The sequence below is a fragment of the Pseudonaja textilis genome, chromosome 8 (genome assembly GCF_049901715.1).
Source record: "Pseudonaja textilis isolate UNSWEBS1 chromosome 8, rPseTex1.2, whole genome shotgun sequence".
NCBI classification, from domain to species: Eukaryota; Metazoa; Chordata; class Lepidosauria; order Squamata; family Elapidae; genus Pseudonaja; species Pseudonaja textilis.
The window spans coordinates 22,745,070-22,765,168 of NC_141997.1; the positions used below are offsets into that span (position 1 = coordinate 22,745,070).

Consider the following 20,099-nt stretch of genomic DNA (forward strand, 5'->3'; position numbering starts at 1 on the left):
AATCTGCTTTTAATATTCAAAAATAAAAGGAAGTATATAACCGAAAACTTTAAAAGTTTGTGAGTCAATCACAAAAAAATGAATAATAATTAATGTAACATATGCATGGAAATGTTGTCATAGATTTCTGGAAAAAGTAGTTTGGATTACTTATACCATGTTCAGACACTAAATACTTATTAGCTATTAAAATCTAGAGTACAAAATGTGTTTTATGTTTAAGCTTGCCTAATATCTTAAAGTTTAGTTTTTTTAATTTTTAACAAACTGGCCAGGAGTATAAAAAGTGCATACAGGCAGTCCTCAACTTACACCACAATTGAGCCTAACATTTATGTTGTTAAGTGAAAAAATTGTTAAGTGAGTTTTGCCCCATTTTACGACTTTTCTTGCTGCATTTGTTAAGTGAATCAGTTGTTAAATTAATAACTTGAATCTGGCTTCCCCATTGAGTTTGCTTGTCAGAAGGTTGCAAAACATCTGAATAGTGCAACTGTCTTAAATATGAATCAGTTGTAAAGTATCCAAATGTAAATTGTATGACCATGGGAATGCTGCAACAGTCATAAATGAGAAAAATGGTCATAAGTCACTATTTTTAGTGCTGTTGTAACTTCAAGGTCACTAAATGAACTGTTGTAAGTTAAGGAATACCTGTATTCTATTCATGCAGAATAATCTGTCTCTTATTATTCCAAATTTTTCACTCAGAATAAAAGGCTTGATCATCTGGGTGTAGCTTTTTGTATTTTTTTATTAGAACAGAAGGATTTTTTACCTATGTGTAACATTCATGGGCAGATGGGAGAACCTGGATGATGCCAAAGAAAATGCTATGATAAACAAAAATATATCTTTATCACATAGAACATGATTAGGATCATGTCAATAGTAGGGTGTGCATAGAGTAGAGTTCAAGATTTCCCCTACAAAATCCAACCATAAAAGGATATACTTTCTTTTTCCAACAAATATTATCATTCCAAAGATGTTAAAAACAGAATATCTTATCTCTATTGTAAATGTGATTCTAACATTTGCATTTCAAATGCCATATTAATAAAAAGGCCTAATGTTACTAAACTGTGAGAATACTGTACAGATATACAAGCCTTCCAAATGACAAACGACTTGGAAATTCATGTTGACACAGACTGATGGAATTTGCACAGAGGGAACAATGATTTGACAAGTTCCATATCCAATAACACACTTGAAAGACAAATGAAGATTATTTGTCAAAGGCATTTAGTCATAACAAAAACTCTTTTGAGCTAATAAAAAGCAAGACAATTGGTGAAGAACCAGTTATATATACATTGAACTGTAGAGGTTATACCAATCTCAGTTCTGAGTTTGATCATAAGCTTTTGTGTTTTGTATTGAGCATTAAACCAATAACTAATCTTGGGAAAAGCAACATTTACCTGCATGTTTCACAGTTTGAAGACATATTGAATAATGGGTGTTGGAAAGGGAAACAGATTAGTGTTACTCTCACTGGACTCTGTGGAAGCTGCCAGAAAGTTGGATGTCAAACTTTTTCTTCTAAGATAGTTGAGTGTTGACTCAGAATAGACATATGGATCCATTACCAATTAAAAGATACAACCAAAAGCTTCCTTAGGGGTAAAGATCTGTTTATCCTTGATGTATCAGCAATAAAGACTTTTAAAACTTTTAATTATTATTGACTCTTGGGTTTCATCACATTAGAAAAACACATTTTTCCTGTTTAGTCCTTCCCTCTTTTTTATTGGATTCTGTATTTTAATCACAACGGTGTTCATTTTATTTCAAATATAGTCAAATTCTTTATTACAGATTAGTAATCCAGACCAAATAAAATTTACTAAAATGAAATACAAAAAAACAGCTACAAAATAGAACATGCAAAATAAAATAAAGCAAGGTGTAAAAGATACAAAAATGTGCAATCATGCTTGCACTATTTTGCTGTTAGCAATATACAGTATGAGTTTTATAACCTGCATAAATAAAATGCAATATCAAGAATTACCTTTCAGGTCCTTATATGCCAGTAAAAATTGAAAATAAAAAATTTCAGTCCATCCTTGAAATAGGATTAAAAGAGGCATTATTAGCTCTTTATGTACCTCTTGATAGATGTTATAGTACAACCGAATACGTGTTTGTGTTTTAATATTATCGTCTTTACAAAGGTAGAACCTTCCCAAATATGGAATTTTCCAAGATTTTCCATCCAGCTCTGCTGATGGTATAATATTGAACTGTGATAATGTAAATATTATATCTAGATGTATCCTTCTTAGGTGAGAAGAATTCAAAAGCTCTTCTAGGTCATTTTCATTTTAGTATTATTTGGTTCTTATTAAAATAATAATCACTAATATTTTATCAATGTTTACAAGTTTTTACTGCTGTGTTTATGTATTATTATTATTATTATATACTGTCTTTGTATACTGAAGGTTGACTTGGTTTAAATCAATCAATTACACTGAGGAAGATTTTTTTTTTGTAAAAATATCATGAAATACTTCTTGAATGAAAGTCTGTTGGTTAATCCAGCACAAATATCAGATATTGGATACACAACAGAGAAAGATTCTTAACTCTTATTTGATTCCTTTAATATTTTAATTTGTCATGCTTTTTTAAATGGAGATATTTTTGGCAAGCTGTAGCACTTCTTCCAGATTTAAGTGTCATTCTTAATTCTTCTCTATCCCCACCTAGCATGTATTTATAATTATAATTGGATCCTCTCTGAATGATGAATAGCACACACATTGCTGGCTTCAAGGTGTGTTTCTTTATGTTAAACCAGGAAATGGGAAGGGAAACATCGGTGTAGGATTAGACTTGTAGGCTTTGTGAGTGTAGATGAATAATGCATTGTGAAATGGCAGCTCTGTCTTCATTGCTGGAATGTGCATAGTTAATAAGGTATGAAGTGTTGCCAACCCACACAGTAAAAAGAACAAAAAAAGCTGAAAAGTCCTTTCCCTCTAGTTTTAAGATGTATAAGAAATATTCTGTTGACTGGAAAAGATTTCATCGGCAGGCTTTATGGTTACACCAGGCCAGGGATTTGATCCGACCAGTGTAACTACTGGTTTGGTGATTTTACATTTTGCACGCACATGTATATCATCGTCATCTAGCTGCCTGGACAGCTGAGCTGAGCTGCATGCGGGTGCACAGCGGTTGAAAAAGCACTTTTTTCCTGCTTTTTCAACCACAGCTAGGTCGCGCAAAGAGAGCTGTGGTTGAAAACGCAGGAAATAAAGGTCAAGTAAAAGCCTGGGTGGGCAGGTGGGTCAAAACAGCAGCAGACATAGAACCGGTTCTATGTATGCTCTCTGTTTGCTGCTTTTCAGAGCAACCAGTTCTACAGAAGTGGACAAAACCGGTAGAATCCCACCCCTGCAGCAGGCCTATGAGAATCTGTCTTGACTTCATTCAACCAGGACAAGTTGAGAGAAGGTAGGAACTGGTTAGAATATAACTGCCCCCTACAGGAATACACTATTTATCTCTCATTTTTATGATTTAATTCAGTTTAATCCAATCAAGCGGAATGAAAAAAAAGTGTCCTCCCAACTCATTTGCTCTACCTGGGGCTTTGGTTTATTAAATTACTGAATTGAGATAGTGAGAATTGTAGATCAACACATCTGAATAATTAAATCTGCAAAAGGTGTGGTGCACAACTTGTGATTCTTATCTTTTGTAACATATGCTAATATGGAGTATTGCTCTTATGCTGACTCAGTGACTCTTATGTTAGCCTTGCAGTTGTGCAAAAAAGGAAGACAACTTTTCAATTCTTTCTTTAGCCTCCAAAGAAACTAATATTTGATTATTAAGGGCATAACTAATGACTTGGTGACGTCAGTAACATAAATTGGGGGAAATATTCAGCCAGTAGAAGAAATATTCTATTACTATATTCTACATTTCCAGATATTAGTACACAGGATAAACACATCACATTCTAGCTGTTAATTGAGAACATTTCTGTTTTCAGTCATTGAGCTAATTTCCATACTTGGGAAGATTCTAGGCAAACTATGGTGTTGGAGGGAAGCGTGTCCCTCATTTCTCATAGCAGCACACTTATATTTACATTGTTGTGTTTCCCTGTAAATCACTGCTCTAGAACCTTACTCCACTTCAAGTCCAGGCTACTTCATTCATGAGACATTTTTGAAAATTGGTCTTGCAGAAATAAAATGTAGAAATTGCACTTTTCTAAGTGATTCTTTGAAATGCTTATACGTTATCTTTATAACATAATATTATTTTACATGCAGGTACTCTTCAACCTACAGCCATTTATTTAGGGGCGAGTTCAAAGTTGCTAAGGCACTGAAAAAAGTGACTTACAAATAGTTGTCAGCAGTGGTGGGATTCAAATTTTTTTACTACCGGTTCTGTAGGCGTAGCAGGGGAAGGATACTGTGAAATATCAAGTCAGAGGTGGTATTTGCCAGTTCTCCAAACTACTCAAAATTTCCGCTCTCGGTTCTCCAGAACTGGTCAGAACTTGCTGAATACCACCTCTGATTGTCACATTTATGTCTGTTGCAGCATCCCCATGATCATACGGTCAGAATTTGGGCACTCAGCAACCATCATGTATTTGCAATGGTTGCAATGACTTGGGGGTCATGTGATTGCCATTTGCAGCCTTCCCAGCCAGTTTCCAACAAGCAAAGATAACAGTGGAATACGGGTTTACTTAATGGCCACATGATTCCCTTAGCAACTGAAGTGATTTGCTTAACAATCATGGCAAAAAGATCATAAAGTCAGGCATGACTAATTTAACAACCTTCTTGCTTAGTAATGGAAATTGAGGATTACCTGTAATCCAAATCTTGCAAATGGGAATAGGATTCAGAGCAGGTTTGCTGAGTTAGTGTTATGGTGAGATAGGAGTCCAGGAAGTGTGGGATTGTTTTATGACATCTATTTCCAAATTCAGAGGCAAAAGTACCTGGAGGTAAATAGGCACACATGAGTCAGCGTTGCTATTTTTGTAGTAATATCAGATATATTAAAATTCCCTTCCACCTAAAAATAAGTCATATCCCAGCTAGATCAAATTGTTTCCTTTTTACCTAAAATCAAACTATCACTTTAAAAACAAAACAAAACAAAGCTCTTGCCTGAAAATTAGGTGCCTAAGTCACAAAACATTCAATTTTAATTTAAAAAAAACCTTAAAGTCATGGTTTATTTATTTGTTCTGTTTAAAAAAAAACCTATACTTTTCACTTTTGGGTAGTAAATCCAAAAGAATCTGTATCTTGGTGTCGCAGGGTATGGAGTCTCATTCCATAAGAACCTATTCCTTTTGTCTATTTTTAGTACCTCTGGGCTCTTCCACATGACCTGCTAGCCACAGATTGATGATTCTTCAGTAAGTGGTTTTAGAGGACATGAATGCACAACACCCCTTTAACCTACAACTTCATCACTGCAAGTGGAGTATTTACTGGTGTTTTCTTCTATCACTGCCAAATAAGTTTTTTTTTCAGTCTCTACCAGTACAGTGAAGTCTGTCAGTGGCATCTTGTATTAATGGAAGGTTAGGAGTGGGTTGTTTGAATGTCTCCTCATGGATCAATTTTTCCCTTGGGGAGTAGGTGCTTATAAGCCCTCCTAGATAAACCAAACATGACCAGATGAACTATCTAATTGTAAGGTTACATTAACAATATTTTCTAATTGGAAAATACAAATCTCCGTCTCTTTTTTTCAGTTAGGAACCTAACATCTGACAATTAAGAAATCTTGTGATAGAGAATGTTGAACAAGAAATTAGGGCTTTGGAGGAAAAATCCAAGAAACAAGAGGTTAAGTTGCCAAAAAAAGAAACCCTTGCAAATATTCTTCCAGTAAGAAAAATGATAAGATAATTTCAAAAACACCTTAATCATGATATAAATAACTGGTAAATGTCATACCTAAGAAGCTCAAGCACAGACCAAAAAAGATATATAATACATTGCCAAAAGGCGTGGAACAAATTGAGACAGATTAGTTGCAAATGTGCTTCTTGATCTCATGGTACTTGTAATACTTTAAAGAATTAGTGTCTATGTATTGCGTTTATGTATTGTTGGAAGAAATATCCAGATCCAGTTCCAGTTCCAAGCGGGAATAAATGGAGGCTGACTGGAAAGAAAGATTATGTTTATTGGTGAACAGAACCAACACACACAGCATACAGTTCTGGGACAGCTGAAAAAATGGAGTTGAGAATAGGGTGGGTTTTTATACCTTTTTGATTTCTTTTTTTAAAAATTGATTTTCTATTAAATACATTTCTTAGTGCTTAAAGATATCATTTGTCTGGGTATTTAATTTGCTTAATAATACAAATTTACATTCTTAATCTTCACCCTTTTCTCCAACCATTGGTAAAATAGATTCCATTTTTGATAATATTCTACATCTTCTTTCTGTTTAATTTTCAATACCAATCTATCCATTTCTGCACAATCTAGTATCTTCCTGACTATCTCTTCATCTACCTTTTTGATATCTATGGGGCCATGTCGGGGTCATGGCTAGTTCTATAGGCAAAAGGAGAAATGCAAATCTTAGGAGAAGCTAACCTTGTCTAATTGCTTATCTGGAGTTTCAGTCTGACCCATTCTTTCTGAATGGATTACCAAACCTGCATTTCTAAAACTAGCCTCCTCAGTTTCTGCTTGGGGAAGGGAGACTGGTGCTGGTTTCTGTCTCCCTTAAGATTTTCCCCCTATTTCTCCTTTAGGGGAAATATTCTACCCTGCCTTTTTAATATTCCCCAATATATTTCATGGGGAGCAGCTGCTGACTTTCTATGGTATATACATCTATTTGTATATAAGCACAATGATGCAAGGTTTATTCAATACATCTGTAAATAGATGGTGATTTAATGCAAAGTATACAACAGCTTGTATTTGGGCACAACATATTAGGGATTGTTTTAATCTTGTCACTTATACCACATTCCCATAATCAAACATTTTTTTATTACCATCACAGACCAGCATTACAAATAAAAGCATTAAAAACAATAATAAAATAGAAGCTAAAAATCTATTTGTACACGACAGCAATGTTGAAATAGCAAAAACAATTGATAACATAATAGATTAAAGGTTAATCATTCCCTGAGGCCTTGACAATATACCACATCTTACTCATTCAAGCAGCATTTTGCTTAAGGTTCTGTAAATGAAAGTAGAGTTTCCTATGGAAAAAGAAATGACAAATCAACCAGATAGTTGAGAAAAGGTAGCGGGAGCTAGGACCAAATGCATGCTGGAGGAAAGAAGAACATACAAGGAGTTTTTCATTTGTTTCATTGAATACAGCAAGGTCTTTGACTATGTATGCCCTGCCATAATGTAGAATGTAATACTGCTAACAGCTGTAGCAGAAAAGCTGATTATCCTTCTAAAGAATATTTACAATGAACAAGAAACTAGCGTGGGAACAAAGTGGTTAAGGACAGACAAGAGTGTAAGATAAGGGTGCTTATTGTCTTTATATCTATTTAACTTAAGCAGCAAATATATCACAAAAAAGGCAGAACTGGAAAAGATGATAGGTTGAATCTAACTGGAGGTTGAAACATTAACAATTTCAAATATGCACATATGCACTTCTTTAGTTGAATGTCAAGAAAGCTTTAAAAGCTGAAATTGAAAATATAAATAAAAGGAAAATGGAAAATGTGGGTTCATATTAATATTAAGATGCAAACATGTCTGTTTATTTATCCCCTTTGTATTGCTGTCCATTTATACAAGAAACTGTTGATCAGACAGAATAAAAACAAGGGATTCCATTGCTCATACCTCCCCAAATTCCTGGAATAAAATTGGAACTGAGTTCAGTTAAATCACAAAAACCATCCCAGCCCCAAAGCTCAACGGGTGTGTTTTGAAAATCTATGGATGACAAAGAAGGTGGTAACTCTTTTATCTTTGGCTCAAAAATAAATAGAAATAAATTCTGTGCTGGAGAAATATGGAATACAGTAGAAAGGTAACAAAGTTTAGAATAGTTAAAGCAATAATTTTCAAAAGATATGATAGGGGTGCGTAGCTATTAGGATTAAAAAAACAAAAAGTAGTTTAGCTACCTTGCACCATGTAAAATCAGGACAAGAGGCAGATTCAAAGTACATTTTCCTCCTTGGATCTGAATATTTTTATTATTGCTTGTGTTTATAGTTTGCTCTGGGTTTTGTAGTTAGCAGGAAGAATTTTCATTCATGATTAAAAAGACGATATTGTTGTGTGTAAGACAACAAACATATATTAAGAAAATTGAATTAAAAATTTTAAGTGCTACTGTGAAACTCTAAGACAGTATTCCTCAACTGAGAGGTGTGGATTTCAACTCCCACAACACTCTAGCCAACATATTCTGGGAATTGAAGTCCATACTTTAAAATTGCTAAGGTTGAGAAATGCTGCTCCAAAACATTTTTTTTTTAATCTAGCCTGAACAAGTCCAGACAATCGCTAAATGTCAGCAAAAAAATCCAGAGAACTCTATTTTTTTACAGTCCAGATAAGATTGTCTAAATTGGAAGAAGAAAAAGTGAGAAAAGAAGAGACTTAATATTATGGATTTGGAAGGAGTTACAGTCAATTCAGACAAAGCAATCAATCAGCCTGCACCAGATAAAGGCTCATTGCTCCCATGAGATGAAAATCAACAAGGAGAAATTTAGATATTTGGGGGATGTAATGTCGGAGAATGATGACCTAAAAAATTAATTATTCTTGACAAGTAGGAGCCACATTAAAGAACAAGAAGGCAATTGGTGGAATGCTAATCAATCAAAATTGATGAAATTAATGGAAAGTCCTTGGAAAATGTTGCAAACAGAGGTGGGATTCAAAAATCCCAACAACTGGTTCTCTGCCTGGTTGCTGGGTGGGCGTGGCCATGATGGGCATGGTCTACTGTAACTTCCGGGAGGGTCGTTTTTGCCTTCCCCAGAGTCCGGAGGATTCCCTCAGGTCTCTGGGAGGGTGAAAATGGCCTTCCCTGGGCTCCGGGGGCCATCTGGAAGCTGGAAACAGGCCCATTTCCAGACTTCCAGAACTTCTGGCAGGACCATTTTTCGCCCTCCAAGAGCCTCCGTGCAGACCCTGCACTTACCTGCATTCAAAATGGACTGCATGGAGACTCCTGGGAGGGGCAGGGGGGTGGAGCCAGCCGGTCAGTTCAACTACTAGTTCAGTGAACCAGATGTAAATTTAATATCTGATTTGCTCAAACTGGCCCGAACCGGCTGAATCCCACCCCTGGTTGTAAAATATCACTAAAGACAGGTCTAGATAGTGAGTGTTTGTCCACTAAACTCCAAGGAGGTAAATACAAATTAGCAGCACCTAATAGCAGCTCTGCTTCTACTACTTAACAACCAAGTGGAACCAAAGAAGTCCTGCAGGCTTATTTCTGGTCCTGCAGCCTTATTTCTTTAAACCAGGTAAATCTCACCAAGTTTTTAATTACTTGGGTTTAACTTGCTATAGAGTGTGACTTAATTTACATAACACACTAACTCCATAATATAATTTTGTGAATTTATCTTAGACCAGGGCTATCAAGCTCCTGGTCTGTGGGCTGGGCCACGCCCATGCCTAGTTTAGCAATGGGGGGGAAAGTCCTGATATGTCAAGAGACACTGCTGTGACAAGGTGAGTTGGACACCCCATCTTAGACCATTCTAACTTGTTAATCATTATTTGGAATTTAGCATGATGGTGTGTGCAAGCCAATGAATAAGGGTTATTTAATACATCTATACATAAATGGTGATTTAATGCAAAATATACAATAGTTTGTATTTGGGCACAACATAGGAGTGTTTTAATCTTGTCACTTATACCACACTCCTATGATCAATCCATTTTTATTATGGTTACAGACCAGCATTATAAAACAATAATAGTAAAAATAAAAATAAAAGACAGACAAAACAATATATTATGATTGGGGGGTGGATTATCAGCCTTTTCTGGGAACTAGTTCAAATGCAGACCTGAAATCAATAAATGCAGTATATAATGATGAATGTGATCTGGATGGGTATTTTTCTGCCAGGTGTCAAATAATAAGGGTGTGTCCATATATAGTGTCCAGACCTCAAGCCTGCTTGCTCATCTGCTGGTACATGCTGTAAGTCAATCCAATTAACTAATTTATTGTATAAATGTCTAGCTTACTTATTATACTTAAGAGGCTGATAGACCAATACTTAGTGGGCAAATCTCAGATTCATGTTTTGTAAATAGGCACAACAATGGCCTATAATATTTTATCTTGGAAATATTACACCAAAGCCACAGATGTACTCAATGACCCCAGAGGAGATGCAAGAAATGCATAGTTACATCGATAAAAACCTAGCAAGAAGATTTTTAAAACCAGGTAGAGTGCAAAAGACGCTCCCATAACATGTCACTCCCATAATTCCCTACAGCACAGCTGCCATTTCTGTTCCCCTTCATTTGGTCATACCCTACTTCTGTTACCTCTCCTGAGCACTTTCTGACCTGATATAATTGTACCTGCTCACTCTCGTTCTTCTGAGGTGGATATTGAAAGACAGTGATTCAAAACAAAAGTTTTGGTGATTGATTATTCTGATATACTGATATACAGATATATAACCAAGTGTATTTCTGCAGTCCTCCGAAGTAAATCAGACAGGAAAGGTAACTAGAAGACCTAATTCTATTTGATTGTTAGGCTATATTAGCAGAATCTTGCAAGTCTGAAGATGTAAATTTCTCGCCTTCGCTTTTAACTGCTTGATCCATTGTGGCGGTCCTTTCTAATTTGCTTCCTCCAATTCTTAAGCATTGGGTGCTCGTGACTTTCTTGGCTGATTGTTTCCTAGGCAGCATCACTTTCTCTCTTTCCCAAGGTCATTCATACATTCCATTACAATGTCTTTCTTAGCCCTTTAAGTTCTCCTGTTAGTCATTGTTTCAAAAGCTTCTATTTGCCAAAATGATTTCTTGCAGGTTTTTCTCTATGCAGGTTTGTCACATGCAATAAACTGAGTTTTTGTTTTCCATCAGTCAACTCCATGGTGTCAGAATCTGGTGAGAATGAGAACAAAGTTTGTTCTATTGATGCATTATAAATATTAAGAGCTCAACATATTTCAGGCTGAAGCATAAATGGGGAATCTGTAATACAATGAATCATGCAACATTTAAACATCTTACATTCATGATAGTCTTTAATTGCAAAGTTTGCCATGTGCTACATCCTACACAATCAGTCAGAAATTAGCAATTTTGGAGGACTGACCTTTTGCAGGATTGCTGACAAAATACTTGCCTGTGTGAAATATAGCCTCTGTGTCTTTCCAATAGCATGAGAATGGAAGACAGATAGTGTTAAGTCTGGGCGGTGGGTCCCAAGGAGAGACGAGACTCGAAATAGTGACAACAGCTCTTTATTAGGAAACCAGATACTGAGACAAGACTCCCAGCTGAGGCAGCTCCTTTTATAGAGCTGGCTGCGGCTAGGCAGCCTATGACATGCATTTGAGCTTGCCGCGCTTGGTTTTACCCAATCGCGGCAGCCGAATAAGAACCAATCAGAACACTTAGTTCTGTCCAATCACGGCCTGGCTTTTCTGGACCAATAGGAATGCATGCCTACAAGCCTGTTAGTATGGAACAGATAGTGTATCTCATTATAAATGTGTCTTGCCCTGCCATGGCAATTTAGTCCTCTATCAGAGGATTTGGCCTGGCAGGGCCATTTTGAGGCTTAGAGGAAGAAATGTAAAGAGGAAATGGACATGTAATGGTTGGCAGCTCAGAGGTTGTCCCAGTCACAGATAGACCTAACTTCCAATATGCTTGAAAGATAATAATTATCTGTTTTCTCCAACCAGCACAAATTGCAGTGAGAAGGGAGAAATAGGTAATTATGCGTGCTGCAGCTAAAATCTCTAGGTAAGAGGGGGAAGAAAGAGATCTGGGCCAAAATGCACATAAGGGAGGACTCTCTATTTCTTTTTTGTATTCATTTTGCAGCTGAGTGGGAATTTAAAACTTAACCAAATTGTGAGAGTCATTTGATTTTCACCAAGTTTTAAAAATTCTCCACCAGAAATCTTGTTACGAACTGCGAAGGCAAGATATTTGATCCAGATGTGATTATATGGAGAAAAATGACTAAAAATAATATGACCTGTTTAGGCATGTCTAATTTGCAGCAACCTATGGAAAGTAACATATAAGTAGTCCTCAACTTATGACCACAATAGAAATGGAAAAATTCATTGTTAAATAATGTGATCATTCAATGAGGTCTGATTTTATTACCATCTTTTGCCATGGTTTTTAAGCAAATCATCCACAATTGTTAAGTGAAACATATGACTACAACTTGTCAGTCCCTGCCAACTTTCTCATTGACTTTACTTGTTGGAAGTCAGCTGGGAAGATCTCAGATGACAAACATATGACTGCAGGATACTACAACTGTCGTAAGTGTGAGCTGGTTGCCAAGTACCCAAACTGTGATTACGTTATTGGTGGAACACCATGACAATCGTCACTGTGAGGGCCATTTATAAGAGACTTTTGTCCAGTATTGTAACTTGGAAAAGTCACCAAATGAATTGGTAAGCAAGGACTACTTGTACTCACTGTTTAAGCTGTTCCTATCTTGTGCTCATGCTATTTTGACTCCAAGCTAGTTAAATAAAATCTTCTCCACAATCAGATGCTTTGGGGCAACAGTTTGCAAGGTACTCAGTCTACTCTAAACAGTGTCCACCATATCTTCCCCTTTCACAATTCCCAGGCTATTGTTCTTTTACATCTTTTTATTCTAGGAAAGAAATTGCCAATCATTTTTCTTTATATGGGAAAAATTAAAGCATAAAAATTCACATATACCCACATAAAGAACAGGTTTGTTTTTCTTTAATTTCTTCTCACTGCTTTGTTGCTTTTTAATGACAGTCTACAAGGATGGACAGAATTGAGCAAGAGAAAAAAAATGCTGTCTTTACTAAGAATGCTGCAATAATACAATGATTATAATAATTGCCTTACCAACTACCTGGTTGCTGGTTCAGAATCCAGGATAATTTTGTTGTTGTTGTTAAAGTAATGGGTTGTTGTTTTTTTGCTTGTTTCCTATCCCTGTGGTTTTCTTTTCTAAATTCAGCAGTGCATATTTTCATCACTTTTCCAGTCACTGAAGATAGAAGGGTTTCACCTTCAGCTGTCAAAGAGCTCAAACAACTTGCAGTATAAGCTATTTGGGACAAGCTGTGTGTGTGTGTGTGTGAAACCATTCTATTTCAGGTGACTGAAAGGTGATGCAGCAGTGCACCACTGGAGTGTATTTATTTTAGAAAAGGTATAGAAAAGGAGGAAGCTCAGGGGCAGAAAAACAATAAGTTTTTTTTAAAAAGCATTGCTGGTGGCATTCAAACTAGCAATACTGTGTTTTCCAAGGCAAAGGTTATAACCATTGTGCTATTAGGGGATTTTAGTATAAGAAACTCCAAACACTATTATAATTATGGTAAGCATTGATTCAACAGAAGGAGTGTTTCTGCTTCTGTTAAACAGCCAGTGAACTGCTGGGGTTAGCTTCTATCAACTGATAATGTATGCAAGATGTTTTGATATGGACCATGGACTTCACTTCAGAAATGGAACAGAAAAAATTACCTTGGATTTTTGACAGTGAGTGGGGGATTAATAGAGGATAATATCCTCCATTTCTGCCCTTCAAAAACCACTGGTGAGCCATTCTGACAAAATGGGCAATGTGAATATGTTTTAAGTTTGGAGCAATTATCCTCTAATTGCTTCTCAGGCTGCTCACTATTCATTAAAAATACTTTGCAAATCCAACTGGAGTTCTGAATAATATAAAAATGAATATATAAAGGTTAATTTCAGCTGTTTGGGAGAGTTACACTGGGAAAAATAGACTTCTATACACAATCACAGACCATAACAACAACGAAATCTGAGACATAAAATCTCATTTTAATTTTTAAACATAATTTTGGTCATCTATCCTGCTTCGTTACCTAATACTGGCTATCCAAAAGCAATACTTTTTACATCTTAAATAATAAACAGTAGGTTAGATATCACTATACTGAGATATATATAATGTCTATAAATTTAAAAGTGGATTTTTCTATCTCTAGTGTCATAGATACATTATTTATGGGGCTATAACTATACTGTTCTAAAAGAGAAAAGATTGTGATTAATTCATGTAAGGAATTTATTATTCACTGGAGTTGCTCACGCTTTATTGTAGAAAGATATATGTTTACTTTCTGCTGCCTTTTGCCTCTTTTTATATTCCAGTGGCATTTTTATTTCATATTTACTTATTCTCAGCCTTGGTGGGTGGTATTACAGCTGGTAAGGGGAAATAGATGGGAACAGTCATAATAAGCAACCTGAGCAGGATCATTAGATAGATAAGATTCTGCCTTCCCTGCTTCTCCAGCAACTCTGCTCAAAATCCTTGGATACCTTCCAAGGGGAAACAGCATGTTGCAAGAAGAAGTGCCAGAAAAGAAAAGAGAGATTGTTGCTCTCTTCCTCCAAGTGATTTTGCTCAGGCTTGCTGAAATGGAGAGGACTAACACTTGTGTCTGTGTATCTGTATATAGTTTTGTGTGGGTGTTAATGGATATGTGTTTGTGTCATAGAATATGAACAGAGGTACACACATATGCATGCAGCCTTCCAACATGGACACTGTTCTGGAATTGTGAAATTGGAATTGTTGTGGAATTGTTGTGAAATTGTGAAGCCCTGATTTGTGGAAGTCATCAAAGGCTTTAATATTTTTTTCCCTTTGTTGTTCCATCATGTTAATACCAGAATACCAGAATAGGAATGGACCTTTGAGGTCTTCTACACATTATAATCTTCTTATGATTAAAAGGACAGTTCATATATTATAACATTAGTAGGAAGCAATTGACAGCAAAATTAAAGCCTGGCTAAAAATAAAAATATTTCAACCACCCACCTAAACTCATTAGTGATGAGGCTGGTCAAGTCAAAGCTGGAATAGTACAGCTAAGGTGGAATGTTGCAATCCAGAAGGATTGATTTCACTGATATCTTGCAGATATCTTTCATTAGTTTGCAAAACAGAGCAGCCTGTTTATAAAAATTGAGATATGCAGATAAATTGCAATAACCAGTTACAGCTTCATTACACAGTAATAAACTGCTAAATATAGAATGCTTACAGCCGTCTCTTCTTACAGTTAGTTTTTCCAGAATGGGTGGAGAGAGCATTTTTTATAGTCTCAGTAGATTTCAACAATGCTGAACACTGCATGGACACATCTGAATGGGCATTGATGCAAATTGGTGATGATTAAATCTAACCTGAGTCATTACAACTCTGAAATATTATACAGTAAAGAAACTAGTCAGTCCAGTTGCACAATCAACCCGCTCATCTAATTTACAGATGGCGAATATAAGTAGAGAAGGAGATTAGTTCAAAGCTAGACATTAACATTTTCTTTATTTTATTTGAAATTTTGTTTGTTACTGAACAGGTACAGAGTACCAGTTTCTACTGTAATACATTTCCTAACAAATGATTAGAAGTAATTCAGAAACTTCCAGCATGTGTAATAGTAGAAAACCCAATGCATTTGCTATGGGTGTTTAAGTGATTGTCTATGGCAGTGGTGACAAATCTATGGTAGGCATGTCAAAGATGGCACACCATGACATTTTAGGTGATACATACACCAACAAGTATCACCCAAGATATTCACCAACATCCGACAACTATTCTTGAAAGTGTGCTTTGTTCTCCTGTGATTTTTGAAGGTTGTGAAGGCCATGTGAGAATGGGGTGCACTCTTACCAGAGTCTGGAAGTTGTGTGACATTGGAATATGCTATTGTGTGGTTTTTGCAGCCTCTGAAAATCATGTAAGAATGAGGTGTGCTTTCATGTGATTTTCAGAGGTTGTGTGAGAATGGGGTGTGCTTTTACATGGGGTCCAGAAAGTCACGTGAGAGTAGCCTGTGGAGCCTCCAAATATTATGCAAGAATGGGGCCTGTTTTTGTGTAGTTTTCAGAGGTTGCAGAAGCCATTCCCCAAAGCTGCTTCAAGAATGAAGGCCACATGAGATCCGTAAGCTGCCTCAGAAAGGCCACAGGGGCTGTCAACACATAGAGAACACTCCTTGAAGGTGACATGTGGCAGATCCTGGGGAATCACACACGTTATTGGACTGTAGTTTTTAAATAAATAAATAAATATGTAAAGAATTGTTTCCCTTTTGTTGGGGGTAGGGGGTGACATGCCACAGAGTCTTTGTTTAGGTATTTTCTGAATTTTTGACATGTTAAACCAGAAAAGTTCACTGTCACTGGACCATGGAGTTAAAGGCTTTCCTCATAAAGATGCCTGCTTGGAATAATTTGGGGTAACACCAGGGGAGGGATTCTACCAGTTCACACCTATTCACTAGAACCGGTTGTTAACATTCTAAGCAGTTTGGAGAACCAGTTGTTAGAAGAAATTACTGGCCTAATTCTGTAAGGAAGGCAGGAAGGAAACATTCTGGTGTTGCTTACAGAAACTGCCTCTCCATTAACCCTTATTACATTCTTGGCAGGACTAGACTTCCTGTCTCAGGAACTTCTCTGGAGTGTTTTTTCCCTTCTTTGCTAGTACTTTGCTTGTGTGGAGTGACCATTCAAAGTTACAAAGGCACTGAAAAAAGTGACTTATGATCATTTTTCACACTTACGACTGCTGCAACATCCCCACAGTCATGAAAGGCCAGGCAAGGAGATGCGTGCCTCGATGTGAATAATATTGAGTTGGCCCAGATCAACCAAACTAACTAAACAAAATATTGATATTATATGCCTACAGGAGGTACATATCCAAAAACAGCATAAAAAATATCTAGAATATCCCAAGTTGGGTGTATTATTTACAGCATTGGCAGATCAAAAGAAAATGGGGGTAGCAATTTATGTAAAAAAAGGGATAAATGCAAAAAAAAATCTATGCAGATGAACAAGGCAGAATTTTAGTGATACAAATTAATTTACATCAAAAACAATTACTATTAGTGGGGATATATGCCCCTAATGTTAACCAGAAGAAGTTTTATAAAGGATTGTATGATCAAATAATTAGTGTAGGTGAAGAAAATATTTGCTTGATAGGGGACTTTAATGCTATTGTTGATGTTAAAAAAGACTATGTTAGTATGGAATGGACTAGGAAGAAAAAAAAGAGAATTTTACCCCCCCAAAAAATTTTTGATTTACACATGAGACCAATTTGGAAGATATATGGAGGAAGAGGAATCCAAATGAGAAGAAATATACGTTTTATTCTAGTCCACAAAAATCATGGTCCAGAATCGATATGGTATGGGTTAATGGGGCAATTGAGAAAGACATTAGTGAAGTAGAGCTGACCCTAATGTATGGGCTGACCATAACCCGGTTAAAATTACATGAGAAGGACATAGTAAAAGGAAAAGGAGATGGATATTAAATTCACAAATAATGAAGGAAAAAGAATATATCTCAAGAATGAAAAATGAGTTAGAAACATTCTTTAAGGTTAATCTAAAGAAACATACCAGTTTACAAAATTTATGGGACACTACAAAGGCCTTCATGAGAGGCATATCAATAGCCTTTATAGCTAAGAAAAATGGAAGAAACAGAACGAATTAAGGATTAAAAAATTTGAATATGAGCTCCAAAAAGACCCAAAGAATATGGAAGTTAAGAAAGAAATAGGGATGATTAGACATGAACTAAATTTGATAGATATTGAGGAAAATGCACATAACTTAAAAACTCTTAAACATAATTTCTTTGAATCAGCAAATAAACCAGGAAGGTGGTTGTCCCATAAATTAAAAATAGAGAAAGAGAAAAGACTAATTCAGCAACTCAAGGATGAGGAAGGGACAGTGGATTATCAGATGGAGGAGAAAAAGAGAATTGCGCAAAGGTATTTTGGTGAGCTTTATGAGCAAGAAGATGTTAGGGAAGAAAACATTAGATACTACTTGGAGGGAAACGGTCTGAGCCCAATCTCAGAACAAAACAGACAAGCACTTAATAAAGAAATAACATTAACAGAGTTACAAAAGGCAATACAAAAACAAAAAAATAATAAAACACCAGGCCCGGATGGCTTACCAGGCGAACTATATAAAAATTTATCTGAAATATTTGAACCAATATTACTGGAACTATATAATGAGGCATTAACGCAAGCTAGACTTCCGAGGTCCTGGTCCAAGGCATACATCTCCTTAATTGCAAAAGATGGCACTGATCAACAATTAATTGCAAACTATAGGCCAATCTCATTACTAAATACGGATTATAAGATATTTATGACAATATTAGCAGAAAGAATGAAACCAATTTTGAATGAACTTATACACACAGACCAGAATGGTTTCCTGCCAAATAGACAAATTAAAAACAATATTAGGACAGTACTAAATTCGATTGAATACTATGAAGCTCATCCAGAAAAACAGGCAGCTTTAATTTTTTTAGATGCACAAAAAGCAGTCGACAATCTTAATTGGAAATTCATGCTATATCAAATTAAAAAGCTGAATTTTGGCACTAATATAGAAAAAACACTAGAAGAAATATACTCAAATCAAAAAGCAAGTGTATTATTAAATGGAGACCGTACTGAAGGTTTTGAAATTGCAAAAGGAGTGAGACAAGGTTGTCCATTATCGCCTCTGTTATTTATCTTGTCTTTAGAAGTGTTGCTAGCTGCAGCCAGACAAAACCAAGAGATTTATGGAATTAAGATTAGAAATGAGAAATATGCCATATACATTACTGTATATAAACAATTTAACCAAATAAATCCAGTTATTATTGTTAAGAATAATTAGGCCAGTATTGGTGTACTTCAGTATTGGTGTACTTCCCAACTTGTTTCTTAGAGTGGCTTTTCCTAGGCATCTGGATTTTAGTTGGGGTGATTCCAGAAATGGTACTATAATGTCCATGGGCTCAGGAGTGGGATCCGACAGGGTTAACTATCGGTTCGGTGTTTTATGAGGTTCAGTGATTTCTGATGTGCTTCCCGGCATGCTGCGCCTGTAAATCGTCATCAGCACGCTGCGTGCAGAGAAGCAGCCTTTGACAAAGGACTTTTTTCCTGCTTTTTAAACTGCAGCTGTGCCTCGTGCAGCAGCTGAAGTTGAAAAAGCAGAAAATAAAGGTCAGGTAAGAACCCGGGCAGGCAGGTGGGCAAAAACATCAGCAGACATAGAACCGTTTCTATGCCTGCTGCCTTTCAGAGCTACCGGTTCTATAGATGTGGACAGAACCAGTAGAAACCCACCCCTGCATGGGCTCATCTCATCGTCCCATGGTTCTATATCATGGTACTATAATGTCCATGGGCTCATCCCACATTACCTGGCTTTGGTTCACATAGGTAATCATTTGCTAGACCTAGTGTTCTCCTAAGAACTGATGCTGCGTGATTTGCCACAGTAACATCACTTTTGGTAAAGCCCGAGGTGGTATTCAGCAGGTTCTGACAGGTTCTAGAGAACCAATAGCAGAAATTTTGAGTAGTTCGGAGAACAGGCAAATACCACCTCTGACTAGCCCTGCACCCATCTATTCTCTGCCTCCCATTGAGTTCCAGTTGATCTGCTGAGTCTTCTTTTGTTGCCCTGCACAGGAGAACGGAGCTGGAAAGCAGGTTAGTGGGGTGGGGAGGGATTGGGATTTTGCAGTAACCTTCTCCCAGGGGTGGGGAGGGAATGAAGAGGGAATGAAGATTTTACAGTATCCTTCCACTGCCATGCCCACCAAGCCATGCCCACTAAGCCACGCCACGCCCACGAAGCCATGCCCATAGAACCAGTAGTAAAAAAAATTGAATCCTACTACTGGATAAAGCAACACACAGTGGCCATGCCTGATATCTGTAAGGGTGATGGATCCATTGACATTGTCTAGCAGAGGTTATTGTTTGAGGATATACCCAATGATCCAGCAGACATTTCTGCA

The 20,099-nt window shown here is 36.5% G+C and overlaps 1 protein-coding gene across 1 annotated transcript in view; it reads right to left on the minus strand.

Moving 5' to 3' along the window:
- LOC148125145 (uncharacterized) overlaps positions 1–20,099 on the minus strand; it is a 65,919-nt gene that overhangs the window by 41,015 nt on the left and 4,805 nt on the right. The window contains exon 2 of the mRNA XM_087938156.1: positions 4,855–4,987. Within this exon, the coding sequence (XP_087794282.1) occupies positions 4,855–4,987 (133 nt within the window). The remainder of the gene's footprint in view (positions 1–4,854; positions 4,988–20,099) is intronic.